Source organism: Pseudoliparis swirei, chromosome 1, assembly GCF_029220125.1.
Source record: "Pseudoliparis swirei isolate HS2019 ecotype Mariana Trench chromosome 1, NWPU_hadal_v1, whole genome shotgun sequence".
NCBI classification, from domain to species: Eukaryota; Metazoa; Chordata; class Actinopteri; order Perciformes; family Liparidae; genus Pseudoliparis; species Pseudoliparis swirei.
Window position 1 is genome coordinate 20,668,457 of NC_079388.1, and position 26,014 is coordinate 20,694,470.

The 26,014-nt window shown below is 46.1% G+C and overlaps 1 protein-coding gene across 6 annotated transcripts in view; it reads right to left on the reverse strand.

Annotated features, from left to right (window-relative positions):
* Nucleotides 1–666: 666 nt before the first annotated feature.
* Nucleotides 667–26,014, reverse strand: part of LOC130212017 (ectonucleotide pyrophosphatase/phosphodiesterase family member 3) — a 33,771-nt gene continuing 8,423 nt past the window's right edge. For 2 of the 6 annotated variants that reach the window (XM_056443145.1, XM_056443225.1), the window contains 13 exons: nucleotides 25,759–25,867; nucleotides 24,609–24,728; nucleotides 21,457–21,488; nucleotides 21,246–21,373; nucleotides 19,849–20,111; nucleotides 19,495–19,667; nucleotides 19,098–19,143; nucleotides 5,724–5,878; nucleotides 4,985–5,123; nucleotides 3,177–3,254; nucleotides 2,968–3,100; nucleotides 2,163–2,319; nucleotides 667–1,487 (listed from right to left, as the gene is read on the reverse strand). In XM_056443145.1, the coding sequence (XP_056299120.1) occupies nucleotides 1,314–1,487; nucleotides 2,163–2,319; nucleotides 2,968–3,100; nucleotides 3,177–3,254; nucleotides 4,985–5,123; nucleotides 5,724–5,878; nucleotides 19,098–19,143; nucleotides 19,495–19,667; nucleotides 19,849–20,111; nucleotides 21,246–21,373; nucleotides 21,457–21,488; nucleotides 24,609–24,728; nucleotides 25,759–25,867 (1,707 nt within the window). In that variant the 3' untranslated portion in view covers nucleotides 667–1,313. Of the gene's footprint in view, nucleotides 1,488–2,162; nucleotides 2,320–2,967; nucleotides 3,101–3,176; nucleotides 3,255–4,980; nucleotides 5,124–5,723; nucleotides 5,879–19,097; nucleotides 19,144–19,494; nucleotides 19,668–19,848; nucleotides 20,112–21,245; nucleotides 21,374–21,456; nucleotides 21,489–24,608; nucleotides 24,729–25,758; nucleotides 25,868–26,014 lie in introns of those variants that run through there. The other 4 variants (XM_056443287.1, XM_056443439.1, XM_056443358.1 and 1 more) reach the window with 4 other exon arrangements.

The window sequence follows — 26,014 nt, forward strand, 5'->3', positions numbered from 1 at the left end:
TCCTTTTGTCCAAACAAAGATGAGCCGATGTCGTTTGGTCCCTGAAGGCCACGTGACGATAAACAGAGGCCTGTTGGCTCGGGGCCAACACACCGACACAGCGCTGGCCACGGCCGGCGGGAGACGCCATGAACAGGAGGGGGGGGGGGGGTCGGATGACAGAAGCTTCCCCTGGTTTTGAATTCCTTCTCATCCCCCCCCCCCCTCCCCTCCCCTCCCCCGCCCGCAGGCGGTGGCTCATTTCCCACAGCGACAGAGTTCCATGGGAGAAGGATAGAAGGATCTCCCTGGAGAGGGATCCTCCTCTGTTCTCTCCTGAAGGGTTCTTCCCTTGTTCCCCCTGAAGGGTTGTTTGGGAGTTGTTCCTGATCCCATGTGAGGTCAAAGGTCAAAGGTCAGGGATGTCTATGTGTACAGATTGTAAAGCACTCTGAGGGGAGTTTCTAATTTGTGCAAATGGGTTATACAAATAAACTGAACTGAATTGAATTGATAGAAGAATAGAATAGAAGAATAGAAGGGTCGAAGGTCACGTGACGCTGGAATCTGATCACAACATTTCACAATGTGAGAAGTTCAGCATCCTACCTCACATCTACTGTCAACAGGTTGCCAGAAGGCGATCATCATCACCATCATCACCATCATCATCATCACACACAGATGGGAGGTGTGTGTTATTCATTTATTTTGACTCCTTCATTCAATGTACAAACAATCAAAAACATTTACACAAAAACACAAAACAAAGACGTGTCCATGGATCACGTGAACTCGTCAGATTAAATGATCGATTCTGATTGTCTTACCGAATAACACGAATGTTATGTTGTTTTGCTACACTATAGTGTTACATTATTTTGTTACGTTGTTAAGTTGTTACAGTTATACGCTGTTGCCTTACGTTGTTACGTTATTACATTGTTGCGTTGTTAGGTTATTTTGTTACATTGTTACGTTATTACATTGTTGTGTTGTTAGGTTATTTTGTTACACTGTTACGTTATTACATTGTTGCGTTGTTAGGTTATTTTGTTACATTGTTACGTTATTACATTGTTGCGTTGTTAGGTTATTTTGTTACACTGTTACGTTTTTACGTTATTTTGTTACGTTGTTACTTTATTTTGTTGCGTTGTTACGCTGTATTGTTACATTGTTGTTAGATTCTTACGTTACGCTGTTACTTAAATACAAATAAATAAATGTCCCTTTGTTGACTAATCAAAACGTTTATTGTTGACAAAGTGAACTGAGTAAACACGACGATGCCTCCACAGACGCTGAGTCCTCGTCGTGGTCGTTTCTCCCCGTCACTGTTCCCGGTGAATGGCGGCTGTGGGGCGGGTCTTCATCCTCAGCAGGTCAGCGATTGGCCGACCGCTGCCCTGGTAAAAGTCCAATCCTGTGATCAACTCGACGTCTCTGACCCGTGATTTGTGGAACCACACGAGGTCTTCCACCCAATGAGCTTCGGCTTGTGAACTCTGCAAACACAGAAGTGACGGAGCAAGATGTTTACCTTCGGTTCTTCAATCATGTATGGGTTCTTTGGGGTTCTTTGGGTTTCTTTTGGGGTCTTTTGGGTTCTTTTGGGTTCCTTTGGGTTCTGTTGGTAACTTTTGTGTTCGTTTGGGTTCTTTTGGGTTCTTTTGAGTTCTGTTGGTAACTTTTGGGTTCTTTTGTTTTTTTTGGGGTTCTTCTGGGTTCTTTTGGGTTCTGTTGGTAACTTTTGGGCTCTTTTGGGTTCTTTGGGGTTCTGTTGGTAACTTTTGGGTTTGTGTGGGTTCTTTTGGGTTCTTTCGGGTTCTTTCAGGTTCTTTCGGGTTCTGTTGGTAACTTTGGGGTTCTTTGGGGTTCTTTTGGGTTCTGTTGGTAACTTTGGGGTTCTTTTGGGTTCTTTGGGGTTCTGTTGGTAACTTTGGGGTTCTTTTGGTAACTTTTGGGTTCTTTGGGGTTCTTTTGGGTTCTGTTGGTAACTTTTAGGTTCGTTTGGGTTCTTTTGGGTTCTGTTGTTAACTTTTAGGTTCGTTTGGGTTCTTTTGGGTTCTGTTCGGTTCTTTTGGGTTCTTTTGGGTTCTGTTGGTAACTTTTCCAGCAGAGACCCTGCATTTCCTCCAGAGTCCTCGGAGCGTCGTCCCTAGACAGAGCGCCGGTCTCACCTTGCAGCTCTCCGAGTTGTCGGGCCGGTGGGGCAACAGGAAGGAGGCGGCCTGCAGCTCGCCGACGCAGCCGCCCACCGGCAGCGCCGCGTCCCGGCAGCTGGTCAGCACCGCGAAGAAGTGGGTCGGCACAGAGACGTTGGTGCCGGGCACGAACCTGGAGTCACGAGACCACACGCAGACATTAGACATCCATGTGGAGAACACACGATGGAGGGATTTCAAAATAAGAGCGTCGTTAACGTCAAACAATCTGAAATGTCAACGGGACGATAAAACATTTAAGATTTAACAACAAACTCAATCATACCTCACAGCTGCCCGAGAGGAACCGATCAAAGGTCAACTTAAGGTCAAACAAGACACAATCTACTTCAAGAACCTTTTATTGTTGAAGCTAAGAAAGAAAGATTCCTCTGAAATCATATTTTAATAAATGTTCCTGGTTTTTTAGTGTTTTTTTAAAGGGTTTAAAGGTTTATAAATATTTATTATAGTTTTTTAAAGGTTTATATAGATTTCTTAAAGTTTTTTAAAGATTTCTTAAAGTTTTTTTTAAAGGTTCTTAAAGGTATAGACAATATTCTTACAAGTTTATCAAGGTTTCTTAAAGGTTTTTAGAGGTTTTAAAAAGTTTCTAAAGTTTAAAAAAAAGTTTTTTAAAGGGTTCTAAAGGTATTTAAAGATTTTTAAATGTTTATAAAGGTTTTTAGAGGTTTTTAAATGAAGCTTTGTCTGTAATCCTATTTTAATAATGTATACTTTAATAATGTATATTCCTAAAGCTGTGAACATGAAGTCGTACTGCTGCAGCTGCTCCCGAGAGTCGGCCCGGCCGTCGTGGTTGAAGTCGAAGGCGGGGCCGGTCACCACGTTCACGCCGTTGTGCCGAGCGGCGTATCTCACCAGCAGGGTGCCGAGGAAGAAGTCCCAGACCTCTGAGAGGAGAGAGGAGAGTTCAGGGAGGAGGACAGAAATACTGAAGATGTGCCGCGAAATGAACCGGAGACTCACTCTTGAACTCGCGGTACATCGGCACAACGTTGCTCGTCAGCAGGGCGTCGAACCGCTGCTCCGCCGTCTCATTCAGATCTACGACAACAGACCATAAAGATCAGAATATAGATCAGAATAAAGATCATAACAAAGATCATGACAAAGTTCAGAGTAAAGATCAGAATAAAGATCATAACAAAGATCAGAGTAAAGATCAGAATAAAGATCATAACAAAGATCAGAATAAAGATCATAACAAAGATCAGAGTAAAGATCAGAATAAAGATCAGAGTAAAGATCAGAATAAAGATCAGAATAAAGATCATAACAAAGATCATAACAAAGATCAGAATAAAGATCATAACAAAGATCAGAGTAAAGATCAGAATAAAGATCAGAGTAAAGATCATAATAAAGATCAGAATAAAGATCAGAATAAAGATCATAACAAAGATCATAACAAAGATCAGAATAAAGATCATAACAAAGATCAGAGTAAAGATCAGAATAAAGATCAGAGTAAAGATCATAATAAAGATCAGAATAAAGATCATAACAAAGATCAGAATAAAGATCAGAATAATCATGAGCCTCGTAAAAACGAAATCAATCGTCTAAACAGATTATTAATAAACACATTTCTTTTCTCATATTTGTTTTTCCGTAGGTTCACAAATGGATTCGTACATTTTACTACGATGAAGCAAGTTTAATTTAGAAAATATGTAATTGTATAACACGACAATGTTCACAGACTTCTATACAACCAGAGGAGTTGCCCCCTGGTGGTTAGGAGAGAGAATGCAGCTTTAACACATGAAGCAGAGACTTCTATACAACCAGAGGAGTCGCCCCCTGGTGGTCAGGAGAGAGAATGCAGCTTTAACACATGAAGCATAGACTTCTATACAACCAGAGGAGTCACCCCCTGGTGGTCAGGAGAGAGAATGCAGCTTTAACACATGCAGCATAGACTTCTATACAACCAGAGTTGTCCCCTGGTGGTCAGGAGAGAGAATGCAGCTCTAACACATGAAGCATAGACTTCTATACAACCAGAGGAGTCGCCCCCTGGTGGTCAGGAGAGAGAATGCAGCTTTAACACATGAAGCATAGACTTCTATACAACCAGAGGAGTCGCCCCCTGGTGGTCAGGAGAGAATGCAGCTTTAACACATGAAGCATAGACTTCTATACAACCAGAGGAGTCGCCCCCTGGTGGTCAGGAGAGAGAATGCAGCTTTAACACATGAAGCAGAGACTTCTATACAACCAGAGGAGTTGCCCCCTGGTGGTCAGGAGAAAGAATGCAGCTCTCTCACATGAAGCATTGCTACTATGACTTCTACCAGAACACGGGTCGGGTCGCCGTCAGCCGGGCCGTTCTTGTATGTTCGATGCGTTTGCCTTTTCTCGATCTGCTTGATCTGGACTACAGTCCCAGATTAGCGTGTCCTCCACAGGAAGCACGCGGCCCTCTCCGTGTCTGTTGCGACACATCGTCCGCAACGCCGTGACGCCATCGGGCTGAGATAACAAATGGAGTGAGACTCACGACTCCCCCACGGCAGCAGGGGGGCGGTCCCTTTCATTTCCAGAGAAGCGATACCGCCAGGTCATATCCCCCCCCCCCCCCCCCCCCGCCGTGAATGACTCCTTTGTGGCTGGACCGAGATTCTGTGGAACGGAGGATTTAGAACATTCTGTGTGAAGAGAGGAGACAGGAAGCGAGATGCATCACATCCTTTGGACCGCCCAGCAGAACGCCCCGCGCGGCGTCGGCTCGCGCTCCGCATGTTCCTGAAGCAGGGAGGAGGCGGACCTACTTGGCGGGAACAGGAAGCCGTGCGTCAGCGCCGCCCCGGCGCCATCGTACTGGTCGCACCGGGGACTCTGGGACGGCCGCAGCCTGACGTCGGGCCGCAGGCAGTCCGCCGCCACCGGGGGCAGCGGCTCCACGCCGCTCTACGGGAACCAGAGGAAAACACGAGATAAAGAGTTGAAGAAGAAGAAGCTCAGTGGCGGCCATGTTTGAATTTACTTTACTTTGAAATGCGTCGTGTTTTTGAGACGATGCTTCGATTCCCCACGACGACCAAAGTCCCCGAACGCATCATTAATGTGTGAAACGTGAGAATCAAATGAATTCAATAATGAATATAAAATAATACTGCTTTCATTATAACTGAGAGTATTTACTGGATTCATTCGGTAAATATGAAGAGATGAAAAGAAGAAGAAGAATGAAGGAGGAGGAGGAAGGAGGAGGAATAGGAAGAAGAAGAAGGAAGGAGGATGAGGAAGGAGAAGAAGAAGGAGAAGAAGAAGAAGAAGAAGAAGTAGTTCTTGTGGGCGTGTCTTATCTTAGAGATATACATGCTGAGTCGTGGTGGTCATCCCACCTCTAGTGGGCGCTACAGCAACAGCCTGAAGTTAAATCTCCATGAATCCGTATTCAGGAATCAAAGAACTTGACACTGTGCACAACTCTTCCTCGTTGGAGGCCCCCATCATCACCCTCGTATCCCTGGACTGCCGACTGGTCTCCATGGCGACCTGACTCACGGGCTTCAGAAGGCTGAAGGAGCTCCAGAGCGCCATCATGGCCGCCGGGCTGTAGCCGGCCACGAAGCCCTCCTGGTGCAGGACGCAGTACCGCCGGTCGGCCTGCAGCAGCCGGGGGCGCCCCACCGGCAGGTGCCTCCTCTCGGAGGCGGAGACTAGAACACAAAGGACCCGAAGGTGAGCTTCAGGTCGGCCAATCAGAGGGCCCGAAGGTGAGCTTCAGGTCGGCCAATCAGAGGGCCCGAAGGTGAGCTTCAGGTCGGCCAATCAGAGGGCCCGAAGGTGAGTTCAGGTTGGCCAATCAGAGGGCCCGATTGTTCACCGCAGTGACGTGGAGACATCAAAGAGACGTTCCCTAAAGGTCGTTCAGCACGAGAACCAGAAAAATAGAACATCACGAGACTCTTGCATCTTTTGAGGTTCTTTAGATCTTTAGAGGTTCTTTAGATCTTTATAGGTTCTTTAGATCTTTAGAGGTTCTTTAGATCTTTAGAGGTTCTTTAGATCTTTAGAGGTTCTTTAGATCTTTATAGGTTGTAAGAGCCAAATGTTGTGTGTAGGTGCATGTATGTTATGTATACACTGGGTGGCGCTGTTGCTGTTATTTGTCCGCCTACATTAATCACCAGGTAATTGGCGACAGCAGGTGTTTTGACCCCGGAACGGGGAAATAGGTTTTGACCGCATCACGGTGAGCTGGTGAACTGTTTGTACCGGACTTCACTAAATTAAAACCCTAGCAACAACATTGAGAGTCTCGGAGGCAAGTTATTGGAAACGAACAGCAAGCAGCAGAACCACAGAGCGCGTCAACCATCTAGCCGGAGAAACCAAGATGCCTCAGTAGCCCATGTGAAGGACAGGGCTCCTTTCACATTAGTCAAAACCCTAACCACAGATGGAACTTGGTTTACAAACTTTCGGCACGTCTGGGACGTAACGGAGGCGCGGAGGAGAATCGAGGGCCAGGAGGAGCTGCGGGAGCCGTTTGGATGTGTGGCGGGGTTGGAGGACGGAGCTACGCCGCTGCGCAACACCAGCGGTGGAGCACCAGCAGGACGGAGCTACGCAACATCAGCGGTGGAGCATCAGCAGGACGGAGCTACGCAACAGCAGCTGTGGACCAATCGCACAACCGGATCCACACACGGCGCCCAATGCGAGGAGGTATGAGTAGCGCTACACTGTTTATGGCCATTTAAATCGTGAGCACACGTGACTGGACAAAACCCAATGCATTGGTTGCCGAAGAGGTCGGACACAAACAATAGACTTTGCTTTTGACTTTGTTGTGATGGACTATTGACATTTTATCATGGAGAAGCGTGACGCGGCGCTGGACAATACTGTTGACACTCATGTGCAAGCTGATACTAAACTCGGTGTGCCTGGCGGTCTTGAAACGCAAAAACGGGTTGTTAAGCTCACTGCTAAGGCGCTTGCTGATAAAATAGAAACGTTGCAAAGTGGTAGAAAAGCGAAGTTAAATAGAGCAAGTGTCAAGAGAAAATCAATTCAATGTTTTATATCTCAGGGTGATAAAACACAGGTACTAAGTGTTCTTGAAGAGTTGATTGAGGCGTGTGATGAAGCAAAATGCATGCATACACTTCTGTTGGGTATACTGCCGTGTGATGAAGGGGAAAAACATGAAACATGGTTTAAAGCAAAAATGATGTTTAATGATGAATGTATTGCTGATGCAGTGTTGTGGGTTTCATCATATGAAGGTAATGTGTATGAAAAAGTGGAGGATGGTGTTAATCCAGATGACAGTGTTTCTAATATGGGTAGTAAACACTCAAGTCAAAGGAGTAATAGAAGTGGGAAATCAAGTACCACCTCCTCTGTAAGGGTACAAGTGGAGGCAAAGAGAGCTGCATTGATCGGCGCGGCAGCTTTAAAGGAAAGCCATGTACTGGAAGAGCAGGAGCAACAGCTGAGGAGGAGAAGACAACAGCATGACTTGGACACTGAAATAGCTGCTTCCGCTGCTATGTTGACAGTATTAGAGGCCTCTAATCTGAAAGGTTCTTCGCGGACACCCTCCGATGGCATGGCTTCATATTTCGAAAAGGAAAAAAGGAAACGAGAATTTGTTAACAGCTTAAACCCTATGGCAAAGGAGTACAAGCCGGAAGCAGAATCTAAGAAGCAAGACGACATGACACAATGGAATATACCACTGTTACAGGATGTGCGACCAAAGCAAACACAACAAATGTTTGAAACAATTTCACAACAGCGGTACAGTCCTAACGAACAACAGCAGGACAACAGTAGGTTGGGAGCGCATCGCGTTCCGCATCAACTAACATCCGCTCAGGACGAAGAAAGGTATTCTACCAACCCTCAAATCCGCACAAATCCTTCTGAAGACATGCTTGCCATCATGGGCAGGCAAAATGAAATAACTGCCTCTCTGGTGCAACAGCAGCGTTCATCATCTCTGCCACCAAGAGACATTCCTACATTCGAAGGGGACCCTCTACAGTACAAAAGCTTTGTTAAAGCCTTTGAACAAGGAGTGGAGGAAAAGGCACCAAAGGCGGATTGTTTGTATTATTTGGAACAATTTACAAGAGGACAGCCGCGAGAGCTGGTGCGTAGCTGCCAACATATGGCTCCAGAGCGTGGCTATGAAGTGGCAAAGGGTCTTCCAGGAACACTTTGGTAATCAGTATAAGATTGCAGCAGCATACATGGACAAGGCTTTGTCCTGGCAAGCAGTAAAATCTGAAGATGGTAAAGCACTTCAAGCCTATGCTTTGTTTTTACGTGGTTGCTGCAATGTTATGGAGGAGCTCCAGTACATGCAGGAACTGGATATGCCTGTAAACATGAGAGCCATTATGTGGAAGTTACCATTCAAGATGAGGGAGCAATGGAGAACCAAAGCTCATGGGATAATGGAAGCGACCAGCCAGAGAGCTCACTTCATGGATCTTGTCACATTCATTGAGCGTCATGTCAAAATTCTTTTTGACCCTTTGTTTGGTGACATACAGGGCGCATCAACTGGTGTTACTGGGACACGGTTTAAATCCCAGACCAGCAACATAGGAAGGAGAAATGTTGTTGCGACAACAGTAACATCTAGGGACTGGCCTGAGGGAGCTAGGAAACCAACATCAGAACCAGGGAAAACTGAGGAATCTGGGTGCCTATGTTGCGCTAAAAATCACTCATTAGGGGAGTGCAAACTGTTCAATGGAAGGGAACACAAGGAGAAACTTCACTTGCTGAGGGAACAGAGAGTTTGCTTTGCGTGCTTATGTATTGGGCACATGAGCCGAGATTGCGAAAGGCGCTTGTTTTGCAAAGTTTGCGGTAAAACTCATCCCACTGTGCTTCATATCAAAAGAAGAATACCAGGGCTTGCACAGTTAAAAGAATCATCTAGCGAACAGCCAACTTCGCTGAAAACATGTGGGCATACAGGGGCCGGTAAGGACCGTTGTGTTCTATCAATCCTCCCCGTCAAGGTGAAATCTGCAAGAGGAAATTGCATTATTAAAACGTATGCCTTCCTGGACCCTGGTAGTTCAGCCACATTCTGCTCAGAACATCTAATGCAGAAGCTGAATATTACAGGCAAAAGAACCAATTTCTTGCTGCAGACAATGGGACAGGAAACTGTAGTACCCGCTCACATTGTGAGTGGTTTGGAGGTATCTGGTCTGGACAGTGACGACTTTTATATTTTACCAGACGTGTTGACACAAAAGAAAATGCCAGTCACTGCTGATAACATGGTGACACCTGAAGATCTCGCTAACTGGTCGTATTTGTCAAAAGTTCACATCCCAGACCTAAAGGGAAGCGTGGACCTGTTGATTGGAACTGACGCTCCCAAGATATTGGAATCTTGGGAGGTCATCAACAGCCGTGGGAATGGCCCATATGCTATCAGGACCGTGCTAGGATGGGCTTTTAATGGTCCACTGAATGGAAACAGTGGTGCTATAGGGGCAGATATTTCCTCTGCTGCAGTGAACAGGATCTCCGTGTGCAAACTGGAAAAAATGCTGGCCCATCAGTACAATCATGACTTTAATGAAAAGATCGAGGAGAAGGAAATGTCCAGAGAAGACCTCAAGTTTCTGGAAACCATGGACCGCTCTGCAATACTTCAGGATGGGAAATATTGTTTGAAGTTGCCTTTCAGGAAACAAGAGGTCTATCTGCCCAATAACTTCGCTGTGGCTAGACAAAGGATCCAGGGTTTAAGAAAGAGGTTTCTTAGCAACATACGTTTGCACAAGGAGTATGCAGGGTACATGAACAAACTAATCAGTAAGGCCTACGCAGAGCAAGTACCTCAGCAACAACTGCATGGTGGGAAGGGGAAGGTGTGGTACATTCCCCACCATGGTGTCTACCATCCAAGGAAAGAATCCCTTCGAGTGGTGTTTGATTGTGGAAGCACATTTCAAGGAGCATCATTGAATAACGAACTCTTGCAGGGTCCTAACCTCACAAGTTCACCTTGGCGTTCTTACCGCTCGACGGAACCTGTCGATTCATGGGTGACATTCGCCATGTTTCACCAGGTGAAGGTGGCTGAAGAGGACAAAGACTTTCTTCGTTTTCTCTGGTGGCCAGAAGGAGACGTCACGAAAGACCTAGTCGAGTATCGAATGACTGTACACTTGTTTGGTGCTGTGTCATCGGCCAGTTGTGCAAGCTATGCGTTAAGGAAAACTGCAGAGGACAACCAATCCGAGTTTGCAACTGAAGTGTCAGAATCTATCAAGCAGGATTTCTATGTAGACGACTGTTTAAAGAGTGCAGCCACAGAAGAAGAAGCTATCCAGATGATAAGAGATCTGGTTGCTCTGTGTCGGAAAGGGGGCTTCAATTTAGAAAAGTGGAGCAGCAATAGTCATGTTGTTTTGCAAGCCATTTCAGAGGATCAAAAGGCTAAGGACCTAAGGGAATTCAAGTTTCAAGTTTCAAGTTTTTTATTGTCACATCCCCTTTTATACAAGTATAATCGGTTTGTGAAATTCTTATGTGCAAAACACCCGACAGCAGTAGCAGACTAAAAAAAGAATAAGAATGAGAATAAACTATACAATATCCACACACAAAAAAAAAGAAGAAAGTATTAACAATATATATATAAAACAATGTAATAGAATATACATCATGACAATATATATATATAAAATAATGTAATAAAATATACACTTTTTTGAGACAATATATATATATATATGTATATACATACAATATATATATATATATATAAAACAATGTAAGAAAGTATACACCATGGCCATAGATATTCACAGAATATGTTCTGGTGTATAGTTTTAATGAGGGTCTCAGTCCTTGTTCAGCAGCCTGATGGCCTGACTGAAGAAGCTGTCCCTCAGTCTTGGATCTGGACCAAGACATACTGCCAGTGGAAAGAGCTCTGGGCCTGCAGTGGTGTGTGGAGACTGACTCTTTCAGGTTCAAAATGGAGTTAAAGCAACAGTCTCTTACCAGACGTGGTATGCTGTCAGTTACTAGCTCAGTGTATGATCCCCTTGGATTCCTGGCACCAGTCACATTGCTGGCCAAAATGATGCAGCAAGAACTCTGTAGGAGAGGATGTGGCTGGGATGATGGTTTACCACAAGACATCTTACACCAATGGAAAAGGTGGGTGGAGGATTTGGATCTACTGGCTACGTTCAAGGTGAAAAGGTGTATCAAACCAATGGACTTTGGAGAGGTCAGGCATGCTCAACTACATCACTTTTGGATGCCAGCGAAGGTGGATACGGAACCGTAACATATGCCCGGATGTTAAATCACAAAAAAGACATCCAGGTCACCTTGTTGCTCGGTAAGGCTAGAGTGACACCCCTGAAGGCTGTAACTATTCCCAGACTCGAGTTATCAGCGGCCGTACTTGCTGTTAGAGTGGATTCAATGTTGAAAAAGGAGTTGAACTTACAGTTGGACAGTTCAGTGTTTTGGACCGACAGCACCGCAGTGTTAAAGTACCTTAACAATGAGGATAAGCGCTTTCACACTTTTGTACAACAGAATCGACCATCAGAGAGACATCGGAGCCTTCACAGTGGAGACATGTCAGTTCCAAAGACAATCCAGCGGACGACGTGTCAAGGGGAATGAAGGCCTCAGCCTTTGTGAAGAGTAGCAGGTGGCTTTAAGGTCCAGGATTTCTCTGGAAGCATGAAGAGGACTGGCCTAAGACTGTGTTGGAAGTCTTAGTGGACTCAGATGACCAAGAGGTGAGAAAAGAGGCAACAGTAAATGTCATCAGCGTAGTGGACGTGCCTAGTCCTACTGACCAACTTATTGCCTACTTTTCCAGCTGGAGGAGGCTCAAAACGGCAGTTGCCTGGTTCCTCCGATTAAAGACCATGTTGTTGACACAGTTTCAAGTTTCAAGTTTTTATTGTCACATCCCCTTTTATACAAGTATAATCGGTTCGTGAAATTCTTATGTGCAAAACACCCGACAGCAGTAGCAGACTAAAAAAAGAATAAGAATGAGAATAAACTATACAATATCCACACACAAAAAAGAAGAAAGTATTAACAATATATATATAAAACAGTGTAATAGAATATACATCATGACAATATATATATAAAACAATGTAATAAAATATACACTTTTTGAGACTATATATATATATATATGTATATACATACAATATATATATACAATATATATATATATAAACAATGTAATAAAATATACACCATGGCCATAGATATTCACAGAATATGTTCTGGTGTGTAGTGTTAATGAGGGTCTCAGTCCTTGTTCAGCAGCCTGATGGCCTGACTGAAGAAGCTGTCCTCAGTCTGTTTGTCGGCACTTGATACCGCGGTATCGCCTGCCTGACGGTAGAAGGGTGAACAGTTTGTGGCCGGGTGGTTATTGTCTTCAGCATCCGCTTGGCCCTGGCCACGCACCGCTTGGTGTATATGTCCAGGATGGAGGGAAGCTCACCTCCAACGATGTACTGTGCCGACCGCACCACCTCTGTAGTGCCCTACGCCCAGGGCGGTGCAGTTCCCGCATCAGACGGTGATGCAACCTGTCAGAACACTCGATGGTACTGGTGTAGAATGTTCTGAGGATGCGGGGCCATGTTGAATTTCCTCAGTCGCCTAAGGAAATACAGGCGTTGTTAGCCCTTTTCACCACGTGAGTGGTGTGCGTGGTCCATGTGAGGTCCTCGGAGATGTGCACGAGGAACTTGAAGCTGCTGACCTCTCTACTGCAACTCCGCTATGGAGATGGGGTGTGCTCTCTCTCCGCTTCCTGTAGTCCACGATCAGCTCCTTGGTCTTCTTGACGTTGAGGACGAGGCTGTTCTCCTGGCCCCACTGTACCAGTGATCCAACCTCCTCCCTGTAGGCTGTCTCGTCGCCGGTGATCAGCCCCAACACTGTTGTGTCGTCAGCAAACTTGATGATGACGTTGGAGCTGTGCATGGCCGCAGTCGTGGGTGTACAGGGAGTAGAGAGAGGGCTCAACACGCATCCCTGAGGGGCTCCCGTGTTGAGGGTCAGCGGCTCTGAGGTGGTCCCGCCATCCTCACCACCTGGCGCCGGCCCGACAGGAAGTCCAGTATCCAGCTGCACATGGTAGAGTGCAGGCCTAGACCTCTGAGCTTGGTGTCGAGCTTGGCGGGAACAATAGTGTTGAACGCTGAGCTGTAGTCCACAACCAGCATTCGACACAACAGTTCCTCCTCCAGGTGGGAAAGGGCGGTGAAGTGCCATGGCAATTGCGCCGGTGGATCTGTTTTGACGATATGCAAATTGCCATGGGTCCAGCGTGGCAGGCAACATGGAACAAATGAAGTCCTTGACCAACCTCTCAAGCATTTACTGACAATCGAGGTGAGGGCTACGGGTCTCCAGTCATTCAGGCAGGTTACCTTGGGGTGTTTGGGGACAGGCACAATGGTGGACATCTTGAAGCTCTCAGGAACAACAGCCTGGGACAGGGAGAGGTTGAAGATGTCTGCGAAGACTCCTGCCAACTGGTCTGCACATGCTCTGAGGGCGCGCCCGATGTGGTCGACCTGCTGCCTTCGGATGTCCACCCGCTTGAAGGCTCTGCGCACGCCGGCCTCTGAGATGATCAGCAGGCTGGTCTCCTCGGCGGCGCTGCCTTCGGCGGGCTGCCGCTCACGCCGAACCGAGCAAAGAATGTATTTAGCTCGCCTGGGAGGGAGGTAGAGGAGTTCTTCACCGCTGGTTCTCCTCTGAAGTCCGTGATTGTCTGTAGCCCCTTCCACACACCTCTCACGCCATGGCTCTTGAGCTTCCTCCACCTTGTTCCTGAACTCCCGCTGGCAGAGCCGATGGTCTTACGGAGGTCGAGCGGCTCTTTGTATTCCGCCATATTCTCGAGTCAGCGGTGTTACGCGGAGTGCAGCGAACATCGCCATTTATCCACGGTTTCTGGTTGGGATAACCAACCGACTTGGTAGGAACAACGTCATCTATGCATTTCTTGATGAACCCGTGACTGAGGACGTGATCACTGACGTTGTTGTCCGACGCGACCCTGAACATATCCCAGTCCGCACGCTCAAAACAGTCCTGTAGCATAGACTCCGATTGGTCCGACCAGCGTTGCACTTCCTTCACAGCGCTTCGTTGCTGCTTTAGCCTCTGCCTGTACCCGGGATGTAGTTGGATGCAGCGGTGGTCCGATTTGCCGAACGGTGGGCGGAGGAGGGCTTTGTATCCATCCCGAAGGGAGTGTAGCAGTGGTCAAGAATCCGCCCCTCGTGTTGCTTTTATGTGTTGGTAGAACTGGAGAACTTTCTTCAGGTTTGCTTTGTTGAAGTCCCCGCCACAATGAAAGCAGCCTCGGGTGCCGACTCCTGCTCGCTGATCGCCTAGAGTTCCTTCAGCGCTATGTCCGTGTTAGCTTGAGGCGGAATGTACACAGCAGTTACGGTGACTGCTGTAAACTCCCCGCAGCCAGAATGGTCGATACATGAGCATTAGGTACCCAGGTCCGGGGAACAGAACGACTTGAGAGTATGTACATGACTTTGGTTGCACCAAGATCTGTTTATCATGAGACATACCCTCCACGATCTTTACCAGAGAGAGTCTTTGTTCTGTCCGCTGTGGACGGAAAATCCTGCCGCTCGATGGCTGAGTCGGCAACATCCTCCGACATCCATGTCTCCGTAAGGCAGATGATGCAGTTGTCCTTAGTTTCCGGTGGAATTGAATACGAGCCTGTAGCTCGATAGCTTATTGTCCAAAGACTGTACATTTGCCAGTAAAATGGTGGGTAGTGGGGTGGGCATTGGCCGACGCCTCAGCCTAACCAGCACGCCAGCTCGCTTCCTCCGTCGGCGACGCTTTGCGTGAGATCGCGCCTAAAATGGACGGAGATAGTTCCGCTACTGTTCCTGGCGGACGTCCGGTAAGAGTTGAAAACTCTGGTAGGCGGCGAGCAACTGCCGATCCAATCTCCAGAAGTGTGCATCTGTCGACGTTAACCGGTTGCTAATTGTGCAAAAATAGTCGCAATAAGAAGAATAAATATAAAAAAACTGCTACAAAATCCGGGAGCTCGCAACACAGCGGCCATCACGTACGGCGCCATATCACCAGACTCACCAGACTCGCCAGAGAAAGCAATTGGAGGCATCTGTGGTTAATCAGTTGGAGGACACCAGTCAGAATAGGTCAAAGCGGGCTGCTAAACGACAGAGGGTCACAGCTGAGTCAAATAGGGTGATCTTGACACTGGATGATCTAATAGGAGCAGAAATTGCCATCATCAGATACTGTCAGGGACAAAGATTTAGTGAGGAAATTTCTGACCTGTCATCCAGGAAAGCAACCGTGAGCCAGCAGAGTCCTGTTTATAAGTTGGATCCAATTTTGGAAGATGGGCTATTAAGAGTTGGAGGAAGGTTGGGCAGAGGAGCAATGCCTGAAGAAGCCAAACATCCACTCATCCTCTGCAAAGATCAACACGTATCTATGCTCATCCTCAAGCATATTCACCACAATCTTGGCCATGGTGGACGAGCGCATACGCTGTCCTCAGTGAGGAAGAGGTTTTGGATTACAAACGCCAATTCAGCTGTCAGAAAGATAATTGCCGAATGCAGCTTTTGTCGACGCTACAATGGAAGAGCAATTGAACAGAAGATGGCAGATCTTCCTAGAGAGAGAGTCCTTCCTGATCTACCACCATTCACCAACACAGGGGTAGATTACTTTGGACCAATCGAAGTAAAGAAGGGAAGATCAACCTGTAAACGATACGGTGTTATATTTACCTGTATGGCGTGCAGGGCCGTCCATCTGGAGGTAGCGGTCTCGCTGGGAACAGATGCATGCATCAATGCTTTGCGGCGTTTCATCAGCAGGAGAGGACAAGTGGTGCACTTAAGGTCAGACAACGGTACCAACTTTGTCGGGGCAGAAAGAGAGCTAAGGGAGTCGATCGCTGCGCTGAATCATGATCGGATCCAAGGAGTCTTGTCACAGGTTGGAATTGCTGAGTTTTAATCCGCCGGCAGGTTCACACCATGGTGGGGTGTGGGAACGGTTGATCCGCCTGGTGAGAAAAGTTCTCAGCTCTGTTCTACGTCAGCAGAGCGTGGATGATGATGGACTTCATACAGTGTTCTGTGAAACGGAGGCTATTTTGAACGATCGGCCAATTACCAAGCTTTCGGACGATCTCAACGACTTGGAACCACTCACACCTAACCATCTACTGCTCTTAAAGGGTAAACCAGCTTTTCCACCTGGAGTGTTCGAACCGCATGATCAATATGGGAGGAGACGATGGAGGCAAGTCCAGTACCTCTCAGATCTTTTCTGGAAGAGATGGGTGAGAGAGTACTTGCCCTTGCTCCAAGAGAGGCAGAAATGGAACAAGAAGAAAAGAAGTTTGGTCGCCGGAGATATTGTCGTAATCATGGATTCTTCAGCTCCCCGTGGTTCATGGCCACTTGGTAAAGTTCTAGAAGTGTTTGCTGACAAAAGGGGACTTGTACGTTCTGTGAGATTGCAGACAAAGGCCAACATTATCGTAAGACCAGTAACGAAACTGTCTTTGCTGCAGGGTGTAAATTAGGGCCCAGTATTTGGCTACTTTTTGTTTTGTATTTTTATTTTGAATTGTTATGTCTACCTGCATGAACAATTAGGGGCCGGTGTGTAAGAGCCAAATGTTGTGTGTAGGTGCATGTATGTTATGTATACACTGGGTGGCGCTGTTGCTGTTATTTGTCCGCCTACATTAATCACCAGGTAATTGGCGACAGCAGGTGTTTTGACCCCGGAACGGGGAAATAGGTTTTGACCGCAACACGGTGAGCTGGTGAACTGTTTGTACCGGACTTCACTAAATTAAAACCCTAGCAACAACATTGAGAGTCTCGGAGGCAAGTTATTGGAAACGAACAGCAAGCAGCAGAATCACAGAGCGCGTCAACCAGCCAGCCGGAGGAACCAAGATGCCTCAGTAGCCCATGTGAAGGACAGGGCTCCGTTAACATAGGTTCTTTACATCTTTAGAGGTTCTTTACATCTTTATAGGTTCTTTAGATCTTTATTGGTTATTTACATCTTTAGAGGTTCTTTAGATCTTTAGAGGTTCTTTACATCTTTAGAGGTTCTTTAGATCTTTAGAGGTTCTTTAGATCTTTATAGGTTCTTTAGATCTTTATTGGTTATTTACATCTTTAGAGGTTCTTTAGATCTTTAGAGGTTCTTTACATCTTTAGAGGTTCTTTAGATCTTTAGAGGTTCTTTAGATCTTTATAGGTTCTTTACATCTTTAGAGGTTCTTTAGATCTTTATAGGTTCTTTACATCTTTAGAGGTTCTTTAGATCTTTAGAGGTTCTTTAGATCTTTAGAGGTTCTTTACATATTTAGAGGTTCTTTACATCTTTAGAGGTTCTTTAGATCTTTAGAGGTTCTTTAGATCTTTAGAGGTTCTTTAGATCTTTATTGGTTCTTTACATCTTTAGAGGTTCTTTACATCTTTAGAGGTTCTTTAGATCTTTAGAGGTTCTTTAGATCTTTAGAGGTTCTTTACATCTTTAGAGGTTCTCTAGATCTTTAGAGGTTCTTTACATCTTTAGAGGTTATTTAGATCTTTAGAGGTTCTTTACATCTTTAGAGGTTCTTTACATCTTTAGAGGTTCTTTAGATCTTTAGAGGTTCTTTAGATCTTTAGAGGTTCTTTAGATCTTTATAGGTTCTTTACATCTTTAGAGGTTCTTTACATCTTTATAGGTTGTAAGAGCCAAATGTTGTGTGTAGGTGCATGTATGTTATGTATACACTGGGTGGCGCTGTTGCTGTTATTTGTCCGCTTATCACCAGGTAATTGGCGACAGCAGGTGTTTTGACTCGAACGGATAGGTAGGTTCTTTAGATCTTTAGAGGTTCTTTACATCTTTATAGGTTCTTTAGATCTTTATTGGTTATTTACATCTTTAGAGGTTCTTTAGATCTTTAGAGGTTCTTTACATCTTTAGAGGTTCTTTAGATCTTTAGAGGTTCTTTAGATCTTTATAGGTTCTTTAGATCTTTATTGGTTATTTACATCTTTAGAGGTTCTTTAGATCTTTAGAGGTTCTTTACATCTTTAGAGGTTCTTTAGATCTTTAGAGGTTCTTTAGATCTTTAGAGGTTCTTTACATCTTTAGAGGTTCTTTAGATCTTTAGAGGTTCTTTAGATCTTTAGAGGTTCTTTAGATCTTTAGAGGTTCTTTACATATTTAGAGGTTCTTTACATCTTTAGAGGTTCTTTAGATCTTTAGAGGTTCTTTACATATTTAGAGGTTCTTTAGATCTTTAGAGGTTCTTTACATCTTTAGATGTTCTTTAGATCTTTAGAGGTTCTTTACATCTTTAGAGGTTCTTTAGATCTTTATTGGTTATTTACATCTTTAGAGGTTCTTTAGATATTTAGAGGTTCTTTACATCTTTAGAGGTTCTTTACATCTTTAGAGGTTCTCTAGATCTTTAGAGGTTCTTTACATCTTTAGAGGTTCTTTAGATCTTTAGAGGTTCTTTACATCTTTAGAGGTTCTTTACATCTTTAGAGGTTCTTTACATCTTTAGAGGTTCTTTACATCTTTAGAGGTTATTTACATCTTTAGAGGTTCTTTAGATCTTTAGAGGTTCTTTACATCTTTAGAGGTTCTTTACATCTTTAGAGGTTATTTATATCTTTAGAGGTTCTTTACATCTTTAGAGGTTCTTTACATCTTTAGAGGTTATTTAGATCTTTAGAGTTTCTTTGCATCTTTAGAGGTTCTTTGCATCTTTAGAGGTTCTTTAGATCTTTAGAGGTTCTTGAAGGAACCTTCTTGAAGGAACCTCCTCACCTTCCGCCGCTGTCAGGTTCAGACGGGCGTTGATGGCGTTTCCACTCTGGAAAAAAAGAGAGAGAAAGAAAACAAATCCTCTTAAATCTTCAGACCTCTTGAGCTCCTCCGGTGGTTGAAGAGATAATCACAAGTGTATCTTTTGTTGTATAACTGGTAAAATATCAATTCAATGTTAAGAATGGACTTTTTTCTGATTCTATAATTTCATAAATATAACAAACTATATTTTTTGTATGTATATAATATTACTTTATACATAAAAGGTCATAAGCTGTGATATATAATAAGGTTTGCAGCTCGTGTGATCAGGAGGAACATAGTCAGAGGTCTCTCTGGAGACGCCCGCCCCGCGGCTCAGAGGTTCCCTCCCCCCGCAGTACACCACAGCACCCACCAGGGCGGGGCAGGAGCACCCCAGGGCGTCTTCAGGCTCGAGGCTGACCAGCGGACACTGAACCGGCGCGCTCTGCTCCGCGGGGGGCGCCGGTGAGTAGAACGGCCGCCGCAGGAGGTGGTTCATGCTGCCGTGGGTCCCGTTGTTGTCGGCCGGAGAGATCCGCATCACGTCTGGGGGGAGCGGCGGAAATATGACCGACGCCCACGTACGACGCTACGTTAGCTTCTCCGTTAGCTCGCTTCAGTTTGGTGCAGCGAACTTTTTGGAGCTACCGACATCTGAATATTCTTTCTAAAAAAGTTTTTATGAGTTTGTAAACAACAACAAGTCAACAAACGGCCCTGAACTCACCACACATGAGGTTGTAGAGCTCGATGTTGGAAAAGGGTTCGATCTCCGTTCGGTACCGGAACGCCGGGCCGTAGCTGAGGAACATGGCCTGCAGGACGAGAGGCGGGGAGACGAGACGGCGCCGGGTGGGAACGAGCGGATCTTTACAAAGGATGAAAACTAAAGGATCAGCGAAGAGCAGCGGCGTCCTCACCTGCATGCTCTCGGCGTCGTTGTCGTAGCCGTGAGCGCCGCCGGAGCAGAAGGAGAGAGATCCGGGATATCTGTGGAGAACAGAGGAGGTGAGGAGGAGGAGCTGTGGAGAACAGAGGAGGTGAGGAAGAGGAGCTGTGGAGAACAGAGGAGGTGAGGAAGAGGAGCTGTGGAGAACAGAGGAGGTGAGGAAGAGGAGCCGTGGAGAACAGAGGAGGTGAGGAAGAGGAGCTGTGGAGAACAGAGGAGGTGAGGAAGAGGAGCCGTGGAGAACAGAGGAGGTGAGGAAGAGGAGCCGTGGAGAACAGAGGAGGTGAGGAAGAGGAGCTGTGGAGAACAGAGGAGGTGAGGAAGAGGAGCTGTGGAGAACAGAGGAGGTGAGGAAGAGGAGCTGTGGAGAACAGAGGAGGTGAGGAAGAGGAAGAGGCGTCTGGACTCTTTCGTCTCAGAACGTCCTAAAGTAACAAAGTTATTTAACCTCAACGTCGACTTACGTGACATCATAAGTTTTGGTCTCTAAAGACACGTAGAAACGATCACATGACGATGCACTGACACCAAGAGGTGAGATTGACCTGAATTAAATGAATTAAGCTAATTCAATTCAATTCAATTTATTTGTATAGCCCAATTTCACAAATTACAAATTTGCCTCAGAGTGCTTTACAATCTGTACACATAGACATCCCTGACCTTTGACCTTTGACCTCACATCGGATCAGGAAAAACTCCCAAATAACCCTTCAGGGGGAACAAGGGAAGAAACCTTCAGGAGAGAACAGAGGAGGATCCCTCTCCAGGATGGACAGATGCAATAGATGTCATGTGACCAGAAGGACAGATTTAGAGTTAAAATACATTCAATGAATATGACAGAGTGGATGAATAGTTCATAGTAGGCATATTCCACGATGGAGACCTCCACGATCCATCAGGCAGATGGCGGTGGGGAGGAGGAGTGGGCGGAGTCTCAACAGGGCAGTGGCGTGAAGAAGAAGAAGAAGAAGAAGAAGAAGAAGAAGAAGAAGGATGAGAAGAAGAAGAATGAGAAGAAGAATGAGAAGAAGAAAAAGAGCCACAGAGTGCTTGTGGGCGTGTCTTATATTCTAGATATAGATATACCTGCTAAACCCTCGGTGGTCATTCCACCCATAGGGGGCGCTACAGCAACAGCCTGAAGTCAAATCGCGTGTCGCCATGGTTACCTCTCAAACAGCCACCGGGGCTCCACCAGGACGTTGACGTCCTCGATGCGCCGGCTGTTGGCGAAGTGGAGGCGCTTGGGCAGGTGGGCCTTCAGGTAGGCCTTGACCCTCTGGCCCCGCCTCCTGCACTGAGCACACGGTTCCATTAGAGTCGCGACCCGATGTCCTGCAGCGGGAGAACAGATCGGCTCCACGGCGGAGAGGAACTCACGGTCATGTTGGCCACCAGGCCGGCTGAGTCCACTGCAACAGCAACAACACATCGTCACAGGTAGGTCACGAGAGCGGGGAGCGCACACCTTCACACAGACTGGGCGTTGACTTATCAACATGTCGGCATTAGTTGCATGACAATTGGATACAAATTGACCGTGCTATGGTAAAAATAAGATGTTGACCTTTTCATGACCTTGACCTTGACCTTTGACCCGATCACTCCCAAAATCTAATCAAATGGTCCCCGGATAATAACCAATCATCCCACCAAATTTCATGCGATTCGGTTTAATACTTTTTGAGTTATGCGAGTAACACGCATATAAATAAATAAAGAAATAAATACACGGCGATCAAAACATAACCGTCTGCATTTTCACACAGAGTACACAGTGAAGGTAACAAGTACACAGAGTACACAGTGAAGGTAACAAGTACACAGAGGACACAGTGAAGGTAACAAGTACACAGAGTACACAGTGAAGGTAACAAGTACACAGAGGACACAGTGAAGGTAATACGTACACAGAGGACACAGTGAAGGTAACAAGTACACAGAGGACACAGTGAAGGTATTACGTACACAGAGTACACAGTGAAGGTAATAAGTACACAGAGGACACAGTGAAGGTAACAAGTACACAGAGGACAAAGTGAAGGTAACAAGTACACAGAGTACACAGTGAAGGTAACAAGTACATAGAGTACACAGTGAAGGTAACAAGTACACAGAGGACACAGTGAAGGTAATAAGTACACAGAGGACACAGTGAAGGTAATAAGTACACAGAGGACACAGTGAAGGTAACAAGTACACAGAGGACACAGTGAAGGTAATAAGTACACAGAGGACACAGTGAAGGTAACAAGTACACAGAGGACACAGTGAAGGTAACAAGTACACAGAGTACACAGTGAAGGTAACAAGTACACAGAGGACACAGTGAAGGTAACAAGTACACAGAGTACACAGTGAAGGTAACAAGTACACAGAGGACACAGTGAAGGTAACAAGTACACAGAGGACACAGTGAAGGTAATAAGTACACAGAGTACACAGTGAAGGTAACAAGTACACAGAGGACACAGTGAAGGTAATAAGTACACAGAGGACACAGTGAAGGTAATAAGTACACAGAGGACACAGTGAAGGTAACAAGTACACAGAGTACACAGTGAAGGTAACAAGTACACAGAGGACACAGTGAAGGTAACAAGTACACAGAGTACACAGTGAAGGTAACAAGTACACAGTGAAGGTAACAAGTACACAGAGGACACAGTGAAGGTAACAAGTACACAGAGGACACAGTGAAGGTAACAAGTACACAGAGGACACAGTGAAGGTAACAAGTACACAGAGGACACAGTGAAGGTAACAAGTACACAGAGTACACAGTGAAGGTAATAAGTACAGAGTACACAGTGAAGGTAACAAGTACACAGAGGACACAGTGAAGGTAACAAGTACACAGAGGACACAGTGAAGGTAACAAGTACACAGAGGACACAGTGAAGGTAACAAGTACACAGAGGACACAGTGAAGGTAACAAGTACACAGAGGACACAGTGAAGGTAATAAGTACACAGAGTACACAGTGAAGGTAACAAGTACACAGAGGACACAGTGAAGGTAATAAGTACACAGAGGACACAGTGAAGGTAACAAGTACACAGAGGACACAGTGAAGGTAATAAGTACACATAGGACACAGTGAAGGTAATAAGTACACAGAGTACACAGTGAAGGTAACAAGTACACAGAGTACACAGTGAAGGTAACAAGTACACAGAGGACACATTGAAGGTAACAAGTACACAGAGGACACAGTGAAGGTAACAAGTACACAGAGGACACAGTGAAGGTAACAAGTACACAGTGAAGGTAACAAGTACCCAGAGGACACAGTGAAGGTAACAAGTACACAGAGGACACAGTGAAGGTAATAAGTACACAGAGGACACAGTGAAGGTAACAAGTACACAGAGGACACAGTGAAGGTAACAAGTACACAGAGGACACAGTGAAGGTAACAAGTACACAGAGGACACAGTGAAGGTAACAAGTACACAGAGGACACAGTGAAGGTAACAAGTACACAGTGAAGGTAACAAGTACACAGAGGACACAGTGAAGGTAACAAGTACACAGAGGACACAGTGAAGGTAACAAGTACACAGAGGACACAGTGAAGGTAATAAGTACACAGAGGACACAGTGAAGGTAACAAGTACACAGAGGACACAGTGAAGGTAACAAGTACACAGAGGACACAGTGAAGGTAACAAGTACACAGTGAAGGTAACAAGTACACAGAGGACACAGTGAAGGTAACAAGTACAGAGGACACAGTGAAGGTAACAAGTACACAGAGTACACAGTGAAGGTAACAAGTACACAGAGGACACAGTGAAGGTAACAAGTACACAGAGGACACAGTGAAGGTAACAAGTACACAGAGGACACAGTGAAGGTAACAAGTACACAGAGGACACAGTGAAGGTAACAAGTACACAGAGGACACAGTGAAGGTAACAAGTACACAGTGAAGGTAACAAGTACACAGAGGACACAGTGAAGGTAACAAGTACACAGAGGACACAGTGAAGGTAACAAGTACACAGAGGACACAGTGAAGGTAACAAGTACACAGAGGACACAGTGAAGGTAACAAGTACACAGAGGACACAGTGAAGGTAACAAGTACACAGAGGACACAGTGAAGGTAACAAGTACACAGAGGACACAGTGAAGGTAACAAGTACACAGTGAAGGTAACAAGTACACAGAGGACACAGTGAAGGTAACAAGTACACAGAGGACACAGTGAAGGTAACAAGTACACAGAGGACACAGTGAAGGTAACAAGTACACAGAGGACACAGTGAAGGTAACAAGTACACAGAGGACACAGTGAAGGTAACAAGTACACAGAGGACACAGTGAAGGTAATAAGTATGAGTATATGAGGTATCTGCCCCTCCCCCCCCTCCGCTGACTGAACAGTTTGTTTCATATCAGATCTTCACACTCCGGTGGCTGCGTTGGTCTGTTCGGCCCCCCAGGTGCATTCTGGGGGCTTTCTGTGACGGCCGGGCGTTGCGTTCAGGAACGTGCCGGTCGGGTCGTGACTCTGGACACTCACGGGCTGCGTTGGTCCTGGCTCTGATGCGTCCGAACGTTCCCTCGCTGACCCAGAAGTCTCTGACGTCGCCCACCAGGAGCTGCAGCGCCTCCTTCCTGTCGCAGCTCGTGTCCTCCATACCTGCAGGAAGCAGCTTGATGGACGCTGAGGAGACACTGGGCTCCTCTCCTCTCTCCTTATGGACGCTGAGGAGACACTGGGCTCCTCTCTCCTCTCTCCTCTCTCCTTATGGACGCTGAGGAGACACTGGGCTCCTCTCTCCTCTCTCCTTATGGACGCTGAGGAGACACTGAGCTCCTCTCTCCTCTCTCCTTATGGACGCTGAGGAGACACTGAGCTCCTCTCTCCTCTCTCCTTATGGACGCTGAGGAGACACTGGGCTCCTCTCTCCTCTCTCCTTATGGACGCTGAGGAGACACTGGGCTCCTCTCTCCTCTCTCCTTATGGACGCTGAGGAGACACTGGGCTCCTCTCCTCTCTCCTTATGGACGCTGAGGAGACACTGAGCTCCTCTCTCCTCTCTCCTTATGGACGCTGAGGAGACACTGAGCTCCTCTCTCCTCTCTCCTTATGGACGCTGAGGAGACACTGAGCTCCTCTCTCCTCTCTCCTGATGGACACTGAGGAGACACTGAGCTCCTCTCTCCTCTCTCCTTATGGACACTGAGGAGACACTGAGCTCCTCTCTCTTCTCTCCTTATGGACGCTGAGGAGACACTGAGCTCCTTTCTCCTCTCTCCTGATGGACACTTAGGATACACTGAGCTCCTCTCTCCTCTCTCCTTATGGACGCTGAGGAGACACTGGGCTCCTCTCTCCTCTCTCCTTATGGACGCTGAGGAGACACTGAGCTCCTCTCTCCTCTCTCCTGATGGACACTTAGGATACACTGAGCTCCTCTCTCCTCTCCTCTCTCCTTATGGATGAATTTACATCTCTCCATTGCACATTACATATATATATATATACATATATATGTTTTCTGTAACTTGCATCCTGGTTCTCCTGAGGCATCAGACTCACTAACATGTAGCTCACACACAACCCAGAGCTACACTGATATATAATCAATACCGTGATTAAATATCAATATTAACTCTGGTGATTAATGTAGTTTGGAGTCATGCGGTTGAAAGTGTGAGTGTGTTACCGTGGTCGGCCACGATGACGATGTTGAGACAGCGGTGGAGGCCGATCTGCTTGAGGCCGTTCATGAGTTGACCTATGACCTTGTCCACTCCCTGGATCGCTGCAACCAGCTGAAACAAACGAGCAGCGGCGACTCAATGCGTCTCTGTCTCCTTCAAGGCGGACGGGAGTGGGTATGAATGTGTGTCCTTCAGGTCATGTTGGAATATGAGGAGAACTTGTCAAATGTGGTTAACGTGGCAAACCAAAATATTCAC